Raw genomic sequence first — 20731 nt, 5'->3', positions numbered from 1 at the left:
TATTTTTCACTCAGATCCCAAAGCAACTGTTCTATCAGCAGAGCTATCGCTATTAGCATTCAGTAGCAGTTCTACCCTTATCCTCTATCCAGGCCTCCAGGCAGTAGATGGTAGACATACACAAACAACTACTCCGGCTCGGTCCCAAAGTGCTATTCTAGCATATTATGTACTTGGCATACAGATACTCCCAGCAAGCATGTCACTAAACTGCAACAGGTATAATTAGGCTTGGAAGGATTAGCTTTTTAATTGGTAAATATCCATTTCACCATACACACAAAAAACAAGGTTTTCCATTGATCATAATCAAAATTTACAGATCAGTCAGGTAAGAAATATGTGCTTGAGAACTTAGAGTTTGATTTAAGAATATTTACTTTGTATATTTTAACATGCAATGTTGACAATTTGTGTTTTAATGGTTATGAAGCTTTAACTTTTTTAATCTTAACACCTACGGTCACTAAATAATTATTGTCTGACCTCCACTATCTGACCCTCCCCCATAAATTCCCACAACTGTGAAAATTTAAATTGATAAAAATTGGGAAAAAATGCTTAAACCCATAATTTTGCACAACTGTGAAAATTTAAATTGATTAAAAATTCAAAATATCTTTAAAATAAACATTAATATCTGTCAAAGTTATATTTTAAAAAATTAAATTCTGCCAAGCCTAGGTATAATCAGGTTTCCTCCTGAACCCAAATCCTAGATCTGAATGCTCCCTGCTTTGGATCTTCACTTTGTAGCTTTAACCCTTCACTAGCTATGAAACCAGGGAGTAAAAAAACAATATCCTTGGCCTCTAACAGCAGCAAGGTTGGATTTATGTTATTTCTTGAATTAGTGCTTCCTTGAGGATGCACTTGGGTGGATTCTACTCTATTGTCCGTAACTAGCAAATGCAGTCTTCCTATAGTACAGTCCACATGCACCAACACTGCCACCGGCTGGTCCCTCTCCTTCAGTGCAGACAAGCACCAGGTTTACATTTCAAAGCAACAGGGAAGATGCCTTGGTCTGTTAGTACAAGGCATTTGAGACCATAATCATCCCTAGATATTCACCCTGGAGACAGTGAAAGGCATGGAAAATCCACTCCTATTGTAGCTGGGCTCTGCAGATATTTTGGATGGGGATAGTGTAAATTTTTAGCATAAAAATTGGTTAAAATATTATCTTGGCTGTACTGGGAAGGAATGAAAGTGGAAAAGAATCTCTCTCTTTGGCATCATCCTCCAAGAAACATGAATATTTTCCCGAGTAAATTAATGCTGGCATTGACAGCATTATTTATGCAAGTTTTTCAGGCACTGTGACTATGTACAATGAGGCCTTGATTCTGATAAGCCTGTTTCTTTTACATTACAGTAGAACCTAACAATGATCTCTCATCTCTGAGGAAACCTCTAATGACTAGTGCAGGGAACTGGGAGACAGGACTTTAAGGATCTATACCAAGCTCTATCCATGTGACATAGGGCAAATCAGTTAGCCTCCCTGTGCCTCAAGTTACTCTATCTGTAAAACTGAAGAACTACTTAACTTTCTCACAGGGGTACGAGAAACATAATTCATTAATGTTTGTAGAGTACATTGAGATCCTAGGAAGTGAAGGATGTTTTAAAAACAATAACAATTTAGAACTTTGACTCTCTCCTAACCGGATACAAAATTTATTATTTGATGATTTGCTTTCTGGGGCTGACCGCTCTCCCTTTCTGACACATTTGGATTATGACTCTTTCCAGCAAACACTAGACTAATCTCAGACTTGTTTGAAAGGCTCTAGATCTTGGCCATGCTCCTTACTTCAAATGAGCACTTCCAAAGCATTCTGGAAACCCTACATTCTTATTAATACAGTTATCAAACTTCTTAACAATATCTTACTCTACCACATTAACTATATAAATTGACTGCAGAGGACATCACCTTAACTCAGTGGCATAAGGTATAGGGCTGCCAACTTTGGTTGGACGAATTCTTGGAGATTTCATAAACTTTAATTAAAGATTAATCTTTAATTCCTGGAGACTCCAGGACAATCCTGGAGGGCTGGCAACCCTAATAGGGTAGGGGTTAGCTAGGAAGAGGTAAGTTCCAGAAAAGAAATAATCAGGGAACAACTTTTCCAGTCTAAGACACTTTGGATACAGTGAGCAGTAAGGCAGCAGTAGTAGGATGGGAGAGCTAGAACAACATGATTTCCCCTTGTAGGACAGGGATGTATCATTTTACAGAAGTGCAGGAAAGGTATATTTAAATTCCACAATTTTGTGTGCTCCAAATTTTGAGTGTCTACCCTGAGAAAATAGGGGCTGATTTTCAGAGAAGATGAACATCTCCAGCTCTTATCAACTGCAACTGGAGTTGTGGGTACTCAGTATTTATAAAAGTCAGGCCCATGGTGTATAAATAGGTGCATCCCAAAATTAGAGGCCATTTTTGAAAATTTGGGCCTAAGTAACTTGCCCAGCATCACATAGTTGGACAGTTGCAGAGCCATAATAGAACCCAGGATCAATTCCTTGCTCTAACTACAGATAACCTCGGCTTCAGCTCTCTACTCTGCAGAAAAACCTGAGTGTCTCTGGATTAAGTTTAGAAGTGTGAGCAACAAGAGTGATGTAGTGGTGGGAGTCTGCTATAGACCACCGGACCAGGGGGATGAGGCTTTCTTCTGGCAACTCGCAGAAGCTACTAGATCGCACGCCCTGGTTCTCATGGGCGACTTTAATCATCCTGATATCTGCTGGGAGAGCACTACAGCGGTGCACAGACAATCCAGGAAGTTTTTGGAAAATGTAGGGGACAATTTCCTGGTGCAAGTGCTGGAGGAGCCAACTAGGGGGAGAGCTTTTCTTGAACTGCTGCTCACAAACCAGGAAGAATTAGTAGGGGAAGCAAAAGTGGATGGGAATCTGGGAGGCAGTGACCATGAGTTGGTCGAGTTCAGGATCCTGATACAGGGAAGAAAGGTAAGCAGCAGAATACGGACCCTGGACTTCAGGAAAGCAGACTTCGACTCCCTCAGGGAACTGATGGGTAGGATCCCCTGGGGGAATAACATGAGGGGGAAAGGAGTCCAGGAGAGCTGGCTGTATTTCAAAGAATCCCTATTGAGGTTTCAGGGACAAACCATCCCGATGTGTCGAAAGAATAGTAAATATGGCAGGCGACCAGCTTGGCTTAACAGTGAAATCCTTGCGGATCTTAAACATAAAAAAGAAGCTTACAAGAAGTGGAAGATTGGACAAATGACCAAGGAAGAGTATAACAATGTTGCTCGGGCATGCAGGAATGAAATCAGGAGGGCCAAATTGCACCTGGAGCTGCAGCTAGCAAGAGATGTTAAGAGTAACAAGAAGGGTTTCTTCAGGTATGTTGGCAACAAGAAGAAAGCCAAGGAAAGTGTGGGCCCCTTAATGAATGAGGGAGGCAACCTAGTGACAGAGGATGTGGAAAAAGCTAATGTACTCAATGCTTTTTTTGCCTCTGTCTTCACGAACAAGGTCAGCTCCCAGACTGCTGCACTGGGCAACACAGCATGGGGAGTAGGTGGCCAGCCCTCTGTGGAGAAAGAAGTGGTTCGGGACTATTTAGAAAAGCTGGACATGCACAAGTCCATGGGGCCGGATGCGTTGCATCCGAGAGTGCTAAAGGAGTTGGCGGATGTGATTGCAGAGCCATTGGCCATTATCTTTGAAAACTCATGGCAATCGGGGGAAGTCCCAGATGACTGGAAAAAGGCTAATGTAGTGCCCATCTTTAAAAAAGGGAAGGAGGAGGATCCTGGGAACTACAGGCCAGTCAGCCTCACCTCAGTCCCCGGAAAAATCATGGAGCCTCAAGGTCCTCAAGGAATCAATCCTGAAGCACTTGCACAAGAGGAAAGTGATCAGGAACAGTCAGCATGAATTCACCAAGGGAAGGTCATGCCTGACTAATCTAATTGCCTTCTATGATGAGATTACTGGTTCTGTGGATGAAGGGAAAGCAGTGGATGTATTGTTTCTTGACTTTAGCAAAGCTTTTGACACGGTCTCCCACAGTATTCTTTTTGACAGGTTTCAGAGTAACAGCCGTGTTAGTCTGTATTCGCAAAAAGAAAAGGAGTACTTGTGGCACCTTAGAGACTAACCAATTTATTTGAGCATGAGCTTTCGTGAGCTACAGCTCACTTCGCATCCGATGAAGTGAGCTGTAGCTCACGAAAGCTCATGCTCAAATAAATTGGTTAGTCTCTAAGGTGCCACAAGTACTCCTTTTCTTTTTGCACAGTATTCTTGTCAGCAAGTTAAAGAAATCTGGGCTGGATGAATGCACTATAAAGTGGGTAGAAAGTTGGCTAGATTGTCTGGCTCAACGGGTAGTGATCAATGGCTCCATGCCTAGATGGCAGCTGGTATCAAGTGGAGTGCCCCAAGGGTCGGTCCTGGGGCCGGTTTTGTTCAATATCTTCATAAATGATCTGGAGGATAGTGTGGATTGCACTCTCAGCAAATTTGCGGATGATACTAAACTAGGAGGAGCGGTAGATATGGTGGCAGGTAGGGATAGGATACAGAGGGACCTAGGCAAATTGGAGGATTGGGCCAAAAGATATCTGATGAGGTTCAACAAGGATAAGTGCAGGGTCCCGCACTTAGGACGGAAGAATCCAATGGACGAGAAGCTGGATATGAGTCAACAGTGTGCCCTTGTTGCCAAGAAGGCCAATGGCATTTTGGGATGTATAAGTAGGGGCATAGCCAGCAGATCGAGGGACGTGATCGTTCCCCTCTATTCGACATTGGTGAGGCCTCATCTGGAGTACTGTGTCCAGTTTTGGGCCCCACACTACAAGAAGGATCTGGAAAAATTGGAGAGAGTCCAGCGAAGGGCAACAAAAATGATTAGGGGTCTGGAACACATGACTTATGAGGAGAGGCTGAGGGAACTGGGATTGTTTAGTCTACGGAAGAGAAGAATGAGGGGAGATTTGATAGCTGCTTTTAACTACCTGAAAGGTGGATCCAAAGAGGATGGATCTAGACTATTCTCAGTGGTAGAAGATGACAGGACAAGGAGTAATGGTCTCAAATTGCAGTGGGAGAGGTTTAGGTTGGATATTAGGAAAAACTTTTTCACTAAGAGGGTGGTGAAACACTGGAACGTGTTACCTAGGGAGGTGGTAGAATCTCCTTCCTTTGAGGTTTTTAAGGTCAGGCTTGACAAAGCCCTGGCTGGGATGATTTAATTGGGGATTGGTCCTGCTTTGTGCAGGGGGTTGGACTAGATGACCTCCTGAGGTCCCTTCCAACCCTGATATTCTATGATTCTATATTACTAATACAAACGGACATAATGTAGATGCACATGGTGCTATAAAGTCAAAGGACAAAATTTTCAAGCCTAGGTGCCTGAAGTTAGGCACCTAATTCCATACTTATGCACTTAATCAAGCCATCTTCATTTATCAGACGTGCTGAGCACCTGCAACGCAAATCAAAATAAATAGGAGCTGCAGATTCGCAGCACCTTTAAAAGATGGGGTCTAGGGGGCAAGCACCCAAAATTAGTGGATAATTTAACATTTTTGTCCTCAACCTTTCTGTACTTCAGTTTCCATGTTGTGCATTGCAGTTCTTTGATGAATGCACTGAGGGTGAGAATACTTTTGAATTGAATATTTTACAGATGGTCTTAGTGCATTGGTGTGATGAATGCCATGATAGCAGTAGGTGAATGCTGGGAGATTTGTATAGTGTTGGATGTAACTTTTGTGTTAACTTATGGTTCCTGGCTGTTAATGTTAGCTCTGTGCAGAAACACATTTGAACAAGCTTATCTTTAAGTGAGAGAAACGTTTTGTATGGAAATTATCTGTGTAACCCTTTTGCCAAGTGTCAATGGGAGAAACAAAGGCCAGGTTTAACTGCCCAGGGATCCTTTTCTAAAATAAATAAAACAATGGCTTCAAGTCCCAACCCACAGCTGAACTCCTATTTCTGCCTCTGGGTAAACTCCCTGGTCACCTTTCTAGGTGGTTCTTCCCCATTCACAACTGAAGCCCTCAGGGATATGGAACTATAAATACCTCTTGTTTGGGGAAAAAATAAAATAAAATAAAATAAAATAAAATAAAATAAAAACAATCACATATATATACTTACATATAAGAATAGGAGGGAAATGCAGTCAGCATATCAGGAGTATATGTGATCAACCCCAGAGTTTCAAGTATTAATTGTCTGGCTTGTGTTACTCCAGAACTCTTTACCACAATAGTAATCTCCGCCCACGGGTCCAAATAGACTTGGTGGTAGTCAAGGAGGAGTCATGGGAATCTGTCTTCTCTACTGGTTCATTCCAGCCCAGAGAAGTCTGCAGGTCCCACTCTAACATGCAGCTATGGTCTACTTCTGTGACCTCTGATCTGGTGCTCTCACTGCCTCTAGTCCAGTCAGGCTTCACTGTAAAGTCAGCTCTGCGTCACCTCCACCAATCTGGTCAAGCCTTGCTGTGAAGTTAGTTCTTTGCCACCAGCGCTGAAAGCTCACCATGGTTGCATCTGGTACAATCTCACTGAATCACTCCATGCAGGGTTCAAAAGATCCACGTGGAGAACCCAGAACAAAACAGGATCCTTAGACAGGGTCCCTGCTATCTAGTATGCTGCTCCCTGTCTCTGGGACAAAACCCTTTATCATATTTCTCTTGAATCTGAATACAATTCCCAAACCAGAATCCATTACTTGTACAGTCAGCGTGACCCATTCACCTCAGGGTATGTCCTGTACAATTCCTATGCCCTTCATGTTTACAGTTACAGTAACAATTTTTATATACTCAGACAAATTCCAACTAAAGCAACAAAATACCACACGTGGAACTGTGGGTAAGTAACATTATAATTCACATAAATGAGGAAGACCTGAGCTGACTTTCCACTCTAGAAAGAGCTGAGACTTTCATTACTCTAGCCTTTTAGCTTTGGGGCATATTTATATTCAAGAGAGAGAGAGAGAGAGAGAGAGAGAATGTGTGTGTAGAAGTGGTTCATGAGATGGTAAATGAATCAGGGTACTCTATGTGAAGAGGCAATATTAATTGCTTCCTGCCCCAGGCCTATAGGTCGCTGATAAAAGAAGCTGCCGTAAGTACAGTATGTCACAGAGGTCTCAGATTACGTTTGGTTAAGTGGCCTGTTTTGCAGGATTTAACCTGGTGGCATAAGAACCCTGCAATAAATCTCTTAGCCATGATTAGGAATGCAACAGGGATTAGTATGGGCAGGAGAGTTTAAGTCTTTCCCCCTCTCCCTTGGTAAGTGCTGTGTAGAGATTTTAGATGCTTGGATATTGGTGGCTGACTCTTCCTCAGGATGCATGGTCCAGTGACCCCCTATAACTGGTTACCCTTATCAGGAAGGTACCAGTTTTGAGATGGTCTTCAATGGTCTGAAACAGGTTAGTGGTTTCCTTTGCAACAGTTGTAACGATAAATAAGACGACACGTGTGACTAAAGAGGCAGGTTTTAGTGAAGCTTGTGAGATAAGACATAGCTAGTTTGTAACATAACTTTGAGGCAAGTTTCCTATGTTGATTTCCATTCCATAAATAAATTAAAACTAAACAAGTAGTGCCTGTCCTGTGACAGGCAACTGTAGTTTGACATAGCACAAGTAGTATATAGTGGACATCCTGAAATGAAGGTGTAATGCACTGCAGAGGGCCCCATTTTTAAAGGCAGTTTTAGTCAAAATAGGGGAAGTGTGACAATGGTCTCATGGGGATTCCATGCTTATTGAGTTTCAGCTGTTGGAAGAGAACTCTTTTTCAGTTAACAGAACTCAGAATGCTCTCCCATAACAGAGAGAAAAATAAATCTTTGTCTACACATCTATAATTTTGGAAGGGAATCAGCAGTGATGTGTATTTCCATCGTCTAGACAGACAGTTGTGTGGGCTCTGCACAGCTAAAAGGAATAAAAGCGGATTTATAGTAGTAAAATTTGCATATGTAACTTGAAAACGCATAGGAACTGATGGTGAATTGTAAGACAATATAATTTTTGCATTCATTTTTTACACCATAATTGCACTTAAATGTGTATGCTGGAGAATGAGTCTTTCACTGTGATGCATTAAAAAAGGCTGCCATGGGGCACTATTAATGCTGTATCCCAATCTGAGCTAGGTGCCTGCACACACCACTTAATCGAACTGTTAGTGGAGGTATAAAATAAAATATATCTTTACACAAATTATTGCAGAGGAGAGGAATGCTAGGAAAGCATCACCTGGTTTAAAAGTTTAATCCCCTCAGGAATTTAATAAATGACTAGCGTAGGAACAAATTGTTCCTATATGGGAAATACCCACAAAGGGTCAAGGAAACTCTGACTTTCAGTTTGAAGTTTCCTGCAGATCAGTCCATCAGGTATGGATGGGAGGGTTGTCCCCCAATTCCAGAATAGGTGAAGCCAGAGCCTCCACACACCCAGGAATAGCCACAAGATCTGTGGTGAAACCCCACAGATTTTACAACACTTGTGGAGAAGAGGGGCAGTCACACACAGAGTCACACTCTTCCGTGGGGTCTTTCCCCTTCTTTCCCGGAGTAGTATAGCTCACACTGGAGCCCTCAGTCCAGGCAGACATTCTGTTGCTGGGAGTCTGCAGCATGGGTTTCACTGGCAGATGCAAGTGGAAATATACAGTGAATTGAACCCTTCAACTAAAATCAAACAGAAACATTGGGGATAGTTTATAGGGAGACAGTTACTTGGGTGGGAGGGGAATTGCTCAGTGGAGTCACTCCTTAATATGCAAATTTCATTGTATTATTATTAACAACCTCAAGGGATGAAAAAACAGGAAATTAAGTGATGTGTCAGTAGCTACATAAGATTAAAGTCACCCCATTACACAGGGCCTCTAGTAGTAGTCCTGCACCGCAGTGAATTTCAGCCAGAGTTCATCTATGGCTAGTGAAGTATAATACACACACTTACTTTGGTTCAATTATTTCACCTTGACCCATGCATCTCAACTCAAGTGGATGAAGGCGAAGGGAAAGGTAGAATACAAATTTTGAAGTTTAGATTGCACATTTTGCTCAGATGTTAAAGAAAATTTTTTAAGTTGTCTATCCAGTGCTGCAGACATACACTACATACCGCCAGCAAAGAGGCGCCTGTGTGGGCTGATGCAAGTGCCTCCTCACATTTCATAGAAACTAATGCAATGCATTAAAATAGCCTGGCCCCTGAATGTGCACTGCAGGTGAGCAGTGAAGAGATTTTAAAACAGATTCCCTCTGACGTTGTGTTTGCAAGATCTGAGTATCACTGGGAGATAAACCCATTTGCAACAGCTGCATACAGCTATTTAAGTTCAGGTCATGAACAGCTTAATTGGTGAAACAGTCAAAGATACGGTCATCAGGCTCAGCAGACAGGCCCAGTACTCAGCTTATACAGAAGCTAAACTATCCATTCACCTGTAGAGATGATCCCGTCAGAACAGTGTTGAGGCACATTGTTGGAGAATGGTGTGAGGGAAGCATGCTCTTCTGCTGCTCCTTGGATAGCTGATTTGTGGACAAACAGCTTTAATCTCCAGGCCTGTGAAAATCTGCCACCTTTCATGAGTATTAAAATTAGGACCTGAATTTCAGAGACGCTGAGCAGGTACAACTCCATTTGAAGTCAAAGGGAGTTGCAGGTCTCAGCACCTTGAAAAATCAAGCCCTTAACTTTTTAGGAAAATTACAGAGATGCGTAATCCTGGGACCAAAGTCATCCCTAGTGTAACTTAATAGAGTTGCACCAGGAATTAATTTGATCTCACACACATTAGGGCATCACGCTAGTATTCAGGATCATAAGGACACCCACCCACATCCAAATACAAACAAAGCAACCCACTCCATGGATGTGCAAACAGAACTGCTCTCTTCTCACATGTGCAACTGAAGTCAACTGAGTATCATCAATTAGTTTGTTTCATTATGTTTTTTTAACTGGTACATAAGTATTTATAATGCATCAATCGCAATGGTGTCTAGGTACTAAATACATGTCTTAAGCTTCAGGACACATCTATATTCTCTACTCTATGGCATTCTAGTTCTGTGGGTTGTCAGTTTCTTAGGGCTTTCCTACATGTGTTTTTTGTACTTCTGTAACTGTATTGGTTTCAAACTGGTATAATTAAAGCAATACAAGCCCCTTACGTGGATGCAGTTATATCTGCATAAAAGCTTTTGCACCAGCATATCGTATTCCTATAAATCTATGGGATTAATCAATTCTAGGATAAACATCTTTATACTTGTATAACAGCATCCACATTTGGGGTTGCACCAATTTAACCATATCAGTATAAAAATCTCACCCCTAGTTAAATCAGTTCAAAAACTGTTTGTAGACCAAGCCTCAGGGGGGGACCGTTTTGCAGGAGGGGAGGAAAAGAGAGAGTTCAGTGTCATCACCTAAGCAAAGGAAAGCCTATTGCAAACAGTTGAGTCTTGTGCTCTAAAGGAGGTAAAACAGGAGCTGATTTTAACCTGTTTCAGCAGAGCTCCAAGCCACAATCGTTGTCTTCTTCTCCAGCAACCTTTGTCCCTGGGCACCAACAGCTTAGTTATAGCTGTTGAAAATAATATTATGAGAGAGGCGCAGAGGAAGATACATTCTGGCCCTAAGAAATTGAGGGCTTTGAAGGGGAAGACCTTAAACTGGATTAGATACTGATGCTTTGTAGCACTGAGTTCAAACGCTCTGGAGGCATCATGACAGAGAAGATCAAGGGATCTCCCGTAGATTGAAGCAGTAGTAGCAGTTGTAATCAGTGTGGAAACTCCTCCAGGAACCCCCAGCAGGTGGCAGCAGCTGTGGAAGAGGGCCCACATCTGCCAGAGAATAGGAAGCTGCCATCAGCCGTGGGCCTGTCCAGCTCCAAGCAATTCCCACACTACCAGGAGTTCATTCAGAAGAGTAGCAAACCAGCAAGATGGACAGGAAAGAGGAGGAGGAAAAGGGACTAACTAAAAGGAAAATTATTACACAAGGTAGGGAACTGGGAGGCAGGAGAAAGAAAGAGCTGGGGGGAAGTAGGCAAAGATCCTAGAATTTGGGTCGAGGTGCTGAATCCATGAAGGATCCAGGCTCCACTTCAGTCAACCTGCTCCTGGAGCACTGCAACTTTTTAACACCACCACTAAACAACAGCCTGGGAAGGGAAATTAATTCTTTATCTAAATGAATCTACAGGGGCAGGTGAGATAGGAGGAACATAATTACCTTAGTTTAAATCTGGCCATGACACTGGGGTTATAAAAACGCTGCTCTTGGAGAAAGTATAATAGAATATTTGATGACAAGTGATTAGGACCTTCATTTTAGGTTTCATCCAAAAGATAATTCAATGTATGTCCTCTTTAAATTAGATAATGAAGGTTAATAAAGAAAGGGAAATAATATATCAAAAACTAAGAAAGTGGTACAGGCAAAATATAGGGTATCAGGTAGCTAGTGAGTTCCTTACGTTGATCAAAACAGCAACTTCTGTGACTAAGATATGGGTGGCCTCTGAAGACAGACTTTTCCAGTCTTCTTTTGCCGGAAAGATGGAAGCCCTTCTCAAGGGCTGTGAAGATAGCACGGGTGTTAAGTAAAATTGGGATGGATTTTTAGGGCTTTGACAGGAAGGAGGGGGACTCATTTAAAAAAATGTCTAGGGAAAGGATAGCATGGTGGTTGTGAGAAGACATGGTAGACAACTAATATACTGCACTGTTCCAAACACTCAGTTTTAATAATTACCTTGAAATGCAGAGAAAAGGCAGTTAGACATATAGAAGACTAGAGCATCTTAGATGATTTGGTTTCATTTTTAGTTTGTGAGAATTTGTTTATTCTTTCTGGGGTGACAGGTATTTTTCAGCTGGTGGAAATAGAGTTTTCATGTCAGATCAAGTTACTAAAAAAATTGTGGGGGAGGGGAGTTTATCTTTCATGAGGAATTCATTCAGCTTTTCACACTATACAAATAAAATGTATTTTTAGATATTCAAAAAAGTTGGAGAAGTTTGGTCATAGAAAAACAGCAGTGTAAATGGTATTTTAACAAAACAGAGCAAGTTCATTCCTTGAGTAACTGCACTGAAGTCATCTTTGTTGCTGGTCTTTAAACCCCTTCTGTTTCTGTTCTATCCTCATTTAGACAGGGTGACCAGAACTGACCACGGTATTCCAGGTCTGGGCATACAAAATAATATTTTCACTACATTAAGGGAGCACTCTCCCATAGTGAAAATCTTAAAGCCACCCTTGTTGGTATACTGTGTTTTTTGTTTGGTTGGAGTGCTTTTTTATTTTTTTATTTTTGTTTTAAGTGTTTCCAATCTCTCCCTAGAATTATATCTTTCTAAATTCCACCTTCCTGGAGGAAATTCAAGCAGGAGGTGGGGTGCTCCTGGCAGATCTCCAATAGAGCTTCAGAGTGTATAGGAAGTTCCCTGCACATATTATATAAATATACAATAAATGACAGACAGTAATCTTTCTTCCTTTCCTTCACAGGGTTCTACAGCATGCCTTCGTCACTCTAGATACTTGCTATTAATCTGCTTATGAGCTTCCCCAACCTACGCTTCTTTTTCCAACGCTGATCTGACCATGGCTGTCCTAAAAGTAAAATTCACAAAAACTAAGAGAGACAAATTGGCTCAGATCCTGTGGATCCTCAACTGGGTTTCTGTAGCAACTGGTGTCATTCTCTTCAGCTTGGGTCTCTTTCTGAAAATAGAGATCAAGAAGCGCAGTGAGGTAATGGCAAAAGGGGAGATTAACTCTGTCCCCAACATGCTCATCTCAGTAGGGGTCATAGCTTGCATCATCAACTTCCTTGGTGGCAAAATCTGCTATGACTGTTCGGACACCAACAAGTTCTCCCGATGGAGGCTAGTCATGCTCCCTTACATTGTGTGCACCTTCTGCTTCACCTTCTGCATCCTGGTGGGTGCTGTCATGTGCTACACCATGAGGAATGAGTTGGAGGAGTCTCTTTATCTGGGATTGAGAGATGCTATTAAATTCTACAAGGACACAGACATCCCTGGACGGTGCTTCTTAAAGAAAACCATAGACCTATTACAAATTGGCTTCCAGTGCTGTGGAAACAATGGTTTCAGAGACTGGTTTGAAATTCAGTGGATATCTGTTCGTTATCTGAATATGGCCTCCAAAGAGGTTTTGAAGTAAGTATTCATTGGTCATGATAGAAAGTTAGAGAAGGAACAAATCTTACCCCCACCCCCAAAAACCCCAGTCAAAAAGAATTTGCATTGAGCAAAAGGTAGAGGCATATTAGACAAGCAATATGCGAGGATAAGCACTGAAGGGTGGGGAAAGCAGGGCAAAGCTGGTTGTTGCACCTGCATTTGAAGATCAAACTCCAGTAGTTAGGGTTAGGACATTTTGGGAGTGAGGGAAAGAAGAATTCTTCCAAAGATCACATTGATCAATTCTGGTGGTGTGTCCATCTCAAGGAAATGAAGTACTTCTGTGATCAGATCAGCACAGAGATGTAACATAACACATGCAGAGTCTGCGTAATGCATCTGATGGTATCAGCCAAGTAGACAATGACAGTAATAGCACTTTGATTCGGCCACATGGTCACCCTAAGAACAAGGATGAACATAAGCTTAGTGTGGTAGCACTTAAGGGCACTATCTTGCTCACTGAGAGTTTTGATGGATTTATAAAGGGAGCAGAAACAAGCCCCAAGTCCCCTGGATGTCTGTCTTTGAATAAGAGCTGTAGAGTCAAATCTGGAATGATCATTCTAACAACAAAATGTGTTAACTATGTGGATGATTAAAAAGTTGCCTTTAAAAAAAAACAACTTTGGGGTATATTACACAATGCACTGAAATGTTCACTCCCTCTGTCAGGTGGCAAGTCAGCTACCTGGAGCAGTCTGCTCGTGAGTTTTCTGGAAGTGAAGGAAAACCATTGATTGTGCTGCCACCACATTGTCTGGTCATCTTTAATTGCATTTTAAAAAAATTGAAAGCTCTTCCTTCACATACACGACTCCACAAATCTAAGTTCAAGGCTCATTGCGCTTCCACTCTGGAGAGTTAATGACATTGCACACGCCATATACATTACATAAAAAGATGGGGGACGGAGGGAAACTCAGGAGAAAAGTTGTATGTGTTGGTGCTAGTTTCCCATGAAAATCATGGAGTGAAGTGGTGCACTAAGAAGACCACAGTAATTCTTTCTTAGATAACATAAAAAGTAACAATCAGAATGTTAAAGAAGCACCTGACAAAGTAGTGTGTGATAATTCTTGAAAAGGTTTTAAAAAATCTTCACTAAGGAGATTTGTGTAGCGGTGTAACCTCTGAGAGCTAACCACATTAATGATAATTCCAACAGGAAACGAAGTTTGAAGACATGTATCAAGACAGAAAGATCAGAGCTGCAGCTAGACACAGGAAGTTTTATCTTTTCCCCTCCCCATTTCATTTTCCAGAAGTCTAGAAAGTCTGCATAAGAACCCGGGGGGGAAAATCTGCTTTTCTCGTCTTCCTGTCTTCTTACAAGTCATCAAACTGTTACTTTGGCTGCTTCCTGCTTTATTATGTATATTTAATTATTTTATATATGACTCTTCAAAGAAATAAACAAGTTATGCTTTTCACTGTATCAAGCAAATCAACATTATTTGCAGTTTTTCTTTAATACACAAGCAGCATGAAGAGAAAAATGTGTTGTGAGATACCCGCATGGTTGGTGGGGAGAGAGCAGGACTCTGATGAAAGAGCTAAGAAAGGTTAGCCAAGGCTGTGCAAATGTTATTGAAACCTGCCTCATTTCAGCTTTCATATCAAGCTCAGAATGTGGGCCAGGCTTGTCAAAAGATTTGAAAACCTTTCAGGAAAACCTCAGCCCAAGATCTGAGCAAGTCTGGACTGATTGGTGGGTTGATGTCAAAGCTACTCAAAACACACAACTTTTGATCATTTCAACATGAAGCTAAGGAAAACAATACACTTCAATTGGATTGGAGTGAGTTTTTGGCTATGTTTGAACTCAAGATTCAGTGGGCATGAACCCAGGTGATGTGAAACCAAAGATCCAGTTTGTATAAAGCTTGGAAATTGAAATTGCAGTTATTACTACTAAGCATTTACATAGTGCTGGAGGTTTACCAAGGTCTTCAGAGAGCATATGTAAAGCACACACCTGCGTGTGGTATTCTGTCCCATCTAGTGGCACCGAGACGACTTAGAGAGAGATTAATGAGTCTGCTCTGTAGCCTTAACTACAAGCCATATGGCTTTTAGCTCATACAGTCGAGGCTCATGCACAAAGCTCCAGAGGTCCTAGGTTAGATTTTGCCCGCCGATGACCAGGGTCTCACGGTGTTACACATAGATAAGACATCTTTCCTGCCCAGAGCTGTTTACCATGTAAATAAAATAAGGCTTAGGATAACTGCGTAGGAGAAGGAGTGTGGGGGAAGTATTGACAAGAGAGGGCAGATTGATTGAAGAGGTGTTTTAAAGCATGGTTCTACTTTGAAAAGTGATATAACTGTTATACTCAGCAGATTGGCTCTCCATAGGCGCTCCCAACAATATCAGCTGACCTTTGGACATAAAAGTAAAATGAATTGCTTTTTCATTCCTGTCAGTCCTGCAGAAAAAATGCTGTTCTGTGTCACATCTCATCAAGAAAATATTTGCTTATACGGCACCATTAATGCACATGGTGCACCGTTTAGATAAATGAAACAATGTCCCTGCTCTGTAGAGCCTCCAATCTACATTAAACCACACTAGGATAAGAAATGGTAACAAACGCTGGAAGTTGTAGAAGGGGGACAAAGGTGCTATCAACAAGATCATGTGATTGCTTTGGTTAGTTACAAGCACATCCTTGGAGTGTAAAAGTAAACAGGGTTACCTGTTTTTGTTCACCATAAAAATGCCTGCTGCAAGAACCCCTGTAATTTGATTACACTAAATTAAGGTAGTAAATTCTAATGAGCATCTCCCCACGTTGCCCAGTCTTCTTACCCATAACATTTCTGCCACTGGTACAGCAGTAGCAAATTCCAACATTAACTGTCAGAATTTGCTATTTGCCATCACTGAGGGAAATACTATGGCAATGGGGAGACACCCATAAGATTTTTGAACCTTCTGTTACAGATATTAGAAATAGAGTACCCTTCTCACCACAGCTACTTGGAGTGAGCAACAAGGAAATGAAAAAAAAAATGGCTGGGAATAAAAGAATGCTTAGGGCCCCAGAAAATGAGTGAGTTTTAACAATCACCATGTAGCTAATGGAGTCATGTCATTGACATACAGGGGCCATTATTCTGTCATTTTAGAGTTGGGGCGGGGGACATTGGGAGTATGGATCATGAGTAAAGGGGAACTACAGGCCAAGGTAGGAATTTTTTACTTCCCCATTTGATCTGCCCACCCTCTCCTTTCCCCTCCACTACAGTTTCTTTCCTGGCCTCAGTTCCGTGTCTCTTTGGTTCACCTTCCTGTTCTCCTGACAATTTGTTGTTCTGACACTTACACTAGTTATACTCTATGCACTTTCAGGCACTTGACTGATGAGGTTCTTTTATCTCCGATTCATTCTGCTGCCATTAGCAGGAGTAGAATAGCTCAGAGAATCAGAGCAGCAAAATTAAGGTAGAGACTCTACAAGACAGAGGAGTTCATGCTTACCTTATTCCTGTAGCTGATAAAGCAGGTAACCTCCCTGAGATTTGGTGGTAGCTCACTGAGGGATAAAATTTTGACAGGATGTTAAACAAGTAACTTTATAGCTGTATACATGAACGTCCCCTCTCTTTATTTTGCTAGTGGTCCTGTTAGAAATCCTTATTCAGTATTTCTAACAGGACCACTAGCAAAATAAAGAGAGGGGACGTTCATGTATAGTAAATGGTCAGGGAATACATGTCATTCCAGCCATGTCAGATGGATACAATGTTCAACAGTCAATAAGCAATCTCTCATGGTTACTGTGGCTCACATTTGTTCCTGTATTGGCTGACGTTTTGTAGACATTTTTGTGTTACAAAAAACACTAGAGAAGCAGAGATGCTAGCAAAACACAGCATTATAATGCTCTGTCCTGCACTAGAATTGCACCAAGAAAACCAAATTATAGTTTTTGCTTTTTTAATATTCTCAGTGCAGGTGTCTAGAAAGATTCTCCATATCATCACTGAATCCACTCCCTGCAAATGCAGGACACAGCCCCTCATCAGAGGTCATAATTAACATAGAACTGATACTACATTTGAGGAAACACTTTAGCAGAAATTTTTCCTTTCCACATTGAACAGCCTGGCATATTGGGGAAATGTATTCTCATTCTCCCTATTCCACCTTTGAAAGGTCTGCAGCTATCCACAGTTAGGACGTAGCTTCTAAACAACAGCAGCAGAAATTGCCAATGTATCAACTGCTGCTACTACCAGCTCTATAATACCTTTACTTTCCATCTTGTTGCAGCCGTCTGAAAAGTAATGTTGATGGGAAGTTCTTGGTGGATGGAGTGCCCTTCAGCTGCTGCAATCCAAATTCACCACGGCCTTGTATCCAATACCAGCTTACAAATAACACCGCTCACTATAATTATGATTTTCTGATGGAGGAGCTCAATATCTGGATGAAGGGATGCAAGCAGGCCCTGCTGGATTACTACACTGGTATCATGAGGTCAATTGGGCTTACTGTGCTCATCGTCTGGTTGTTTGAGGTAAGGATTGAGGTGGTGGTTTGTGAGAGATTCCTATATCGGAACTGGGAGGTGAACACTTCCAGGCTGCCTGACCTCTGGAAATAGGAATGGGAATGACTAGAGTGTAATGTGCAAGAGGCACATCTGCAATCATCCAGTGACTTGGTCAGCTAATGTCTCCAATACAATTCCAGAAACACTTTCTTGAGTACAGGCAGTTTTCTCAAAGTCCATAAAAGGATAAGCAAATCTCCCTGAAAATTATAACTACAAGAAATCATGTATATAGCGCTGTAAATGTATAAACAGATTAAGACATTCCTTGCCCTGAAGAGTTTACAATCTGAGACAAACAGGACAAGACACTGGATAGCAGATTAGGTGAGGAAGGTGTAAGTATTACAGATGGGAAAAAAAGAGAAAAAATGGCTTGAAAAAGTGAATTTTAAGAAGGAATCTGAGGAAAGAGAGGGAGACTAAAATAAACTGTTAATTTTATCTATGAATCAAACTTTGGATTAATATCAGTATCTCACAGTGCCCTGCTGGGGGTTATCATACAGCTAGAAAATACCATTATGGAACACATGTTCAGCTGCAGCCTCCAGATCTGCAACCAAAATAGCCATGTAGACAAACTGTTTGCATCTGCAAAAATGCATTCATGCTGTTGTGGGCTGCAGAGAAAACTGACTGAAGCTTTGATCCACATTCAAAGGAGCCCAATGGCAGAGATTAAAAAGCAGTTTTCATCCCTCTTTAACAGTACTTTGATATTTCTGATTGTAACTTTATAAGCATTAAACATTTTGTTTTAAAACATTATACAGAAACAATTTTCAGATCAGACAGATTCTTGCATCTTCACTAAAATACATTCATGCAATATGTATTTATGTTCTGGGGAAGGATCTGCCACTGAAAATTTCACTATGCATTTTAAAGGTGCCAGAAATCATCAGTACTGCTCTTCCTGCCAAACCAGCACTCATTTGCCTTTTAAACAGCCACCACCTCATTCCAATGTACCTTTGGAAACTTTGAAAAATTCAGTCTCTGGAATCCACTAGGAAAACTACCCTCCAGGTTGTCATTGATCTATGGGGGTGGGAAGCTTTTTCCCCTAAGATTAGACTTTAGCCTACGCTGTAGGCTATCTCCTTTCAATTCCTGCATTGAAATGTAGGTACATGACTGAATCCTGAATGATGAAAGCTCATTGAATAAAACTGGGTCTCCATGGATGCGACTGACAAAATTCCCATTTACTGAGAGGAATCACAGGCCTCAAACCCAGGCCCATGGGTCTCCAGGTATGGTCCAGTCCACAACTGCCTCCCAGTGGCTCATAAGAGTAACTACGGAAAGATCCAGTGAAGCATTAGCTGATAGAGGGCCCTGCCCCCAAAGCTCCTGAGAGGGGGAGTATCCAGCCCCCCAACTGGCTGAGGGACTCTATATAAACCAGGAAGTAACAACAGGAAGTGGTCAGGAGTGGTTCTCAACCTGCAATCTGTTTGCAGCCTAATCTTAGGATTACCACCTTTTTAATTGCTGGAAACCAGACACCTGAGGCCCCACCTCTTCCTCCTAAGGCCCACAATGGTAAATTGGTTGAGAACCACTTAACTAGAGGAATCCCTGGCTGGCTGCTACTATGGACCCCTCCTGCTTACCTGACTCCTGAGCCCTGCATTTCTGCCTGATCCCAGTTCCTGTTTCCCCACCTGCTCCTGGTTCCGGTCTTCCTATCCCAGACTCCTGTTCACTCCCAGTTCCTGCTATATTCCAGGTCCCTGCTCCCCTGCCTTCCACTAGGCGTGACTCAGCCGCAACCACTAGGTCTAACTGCCCACGCCCCACTCACTGCATTTACTTCATTTGGTCCAGGATTTCACCCCTCATGCCTAATGGTGCCAGTAAGTAATGGTAGCACTTCAGGCTGAAGTACTCAAAAGAAATTCTGTCCTATCCTTTGCTGTAGTGAGAATTCTAACTAAAGTACAGGGGTTTAATAAAACTCTCTATGGTGGTATTCTCTCTAACACTTTCAGGAGACTTGTTAGATCTGTTACTGGATCTAAGCAGTTCTACCCAATACTAATAATCACACTAATGTCTAAAGGACACAGCCAGTTGTCACCAGTGGAATTCAGGCTGTAATATGCACTCCATAGTTAACTATTATCCTTTTCTTACAGATCTCTGTACTTATTGGGGTCCGTTACCTGCAAACGGCAATGAAGAATGTTCTCCTATTGGGTGATCCAGAGTGTGAGTCAGATGGCTGGTTACTGGAGAACAGCTTTGTAGAAACTGCCAAATACAACTTCAGCATCATTAAGAACCTTGGCAAAGCCAATCAGATCTCTACTGTCTCAGAGACGAATGATCCCAATATGGATGTTCAAACTGCAAACTATGGTCCAGACAATGTTCCATCAAAATCCATCCCCAAAGCTAGCTAGACATGACAGATGCTTTACTGAAGACGTAAATATGGTTTGATACCTTAACTGCAATCCTGAAGTTACCAGATTTTTCACTGGTGGGGACAAAATGGGAACACTAACTGGGTAATTGGACAAATCACAGCGTGGTGGCGGCAAGTCCAAAAGCTGAGACTCCTTGGGCTGGATATAGCTTCTGTACGCCAGAGTTCCTGTCCTTCTGGCTTCTTTACTCACTCTTGTGAAAGCCCTGCTTTTTAATACTGCATAAAATGATATGGCATGGATTAATAGAGTTTTTCCCCATCTCTCACTGCATACCCTGCCCCACATATTCCTCACGTGGTCTGAAAAACATGAAAATCAGAGCGAAGACTATATAGCAGAGGAGAGTCAGAATGGACACCTATGAAGGAGCTACTATTTCAGTCTTTCTACATTTGAATTATAAAGTTCTTTAAGAAATGACAAACTATCATCAAATGAAA

The 20731-nt window shown here is 41.8% G+C and overlaps 1 protein-coding gene across 1 annotated transcript; it reads left to right on the top strand.

Annotated features, from left to right (window-relative positions):
* Positions 1 to 12678: 12678 nt before the first annotated feature.
* On the top strand, positions 12679 to 20261 carry LOC140913014 (photoreceptor outer segment membrane glycoprotein 2). The gene is made up of 3 exons (XM_073348589.1): positions 12679 to 13259; positions 17565 to 17811; positions 19995 to 20261. Exons 1-3 carry the CDS (start codon positions 12679 to 12681, stop codon positions 20259 to 20261), a joined length of 1095 nt encoding a protein of 364 aa, XP_073204690.1.
* The last annotated feature ends 470 nt before the right edge of the window (positions 20262 to 20731 follow it).

The sequence above is a fragment of the Lepidochelys kempii genome, chromosome 6 (assembly GCF_965140285.1).
Source record: "Lepidochelys kempii isolate rLepKem1 chromosome 6, rLepKem1.hap1, whole genome shotgun sequence".
NCBI classification, from domain to species: domain Eukaryota; kingdom Metazoa; phylum Chordata; order Testudines; family Cheloniidae; genus Lepidochelys; species Lepidochelys kempii.
Note: the sequence above shows the minus strand (reverse complement) of the source record. Positions and strands in the feature narration are given on the sequence as shown.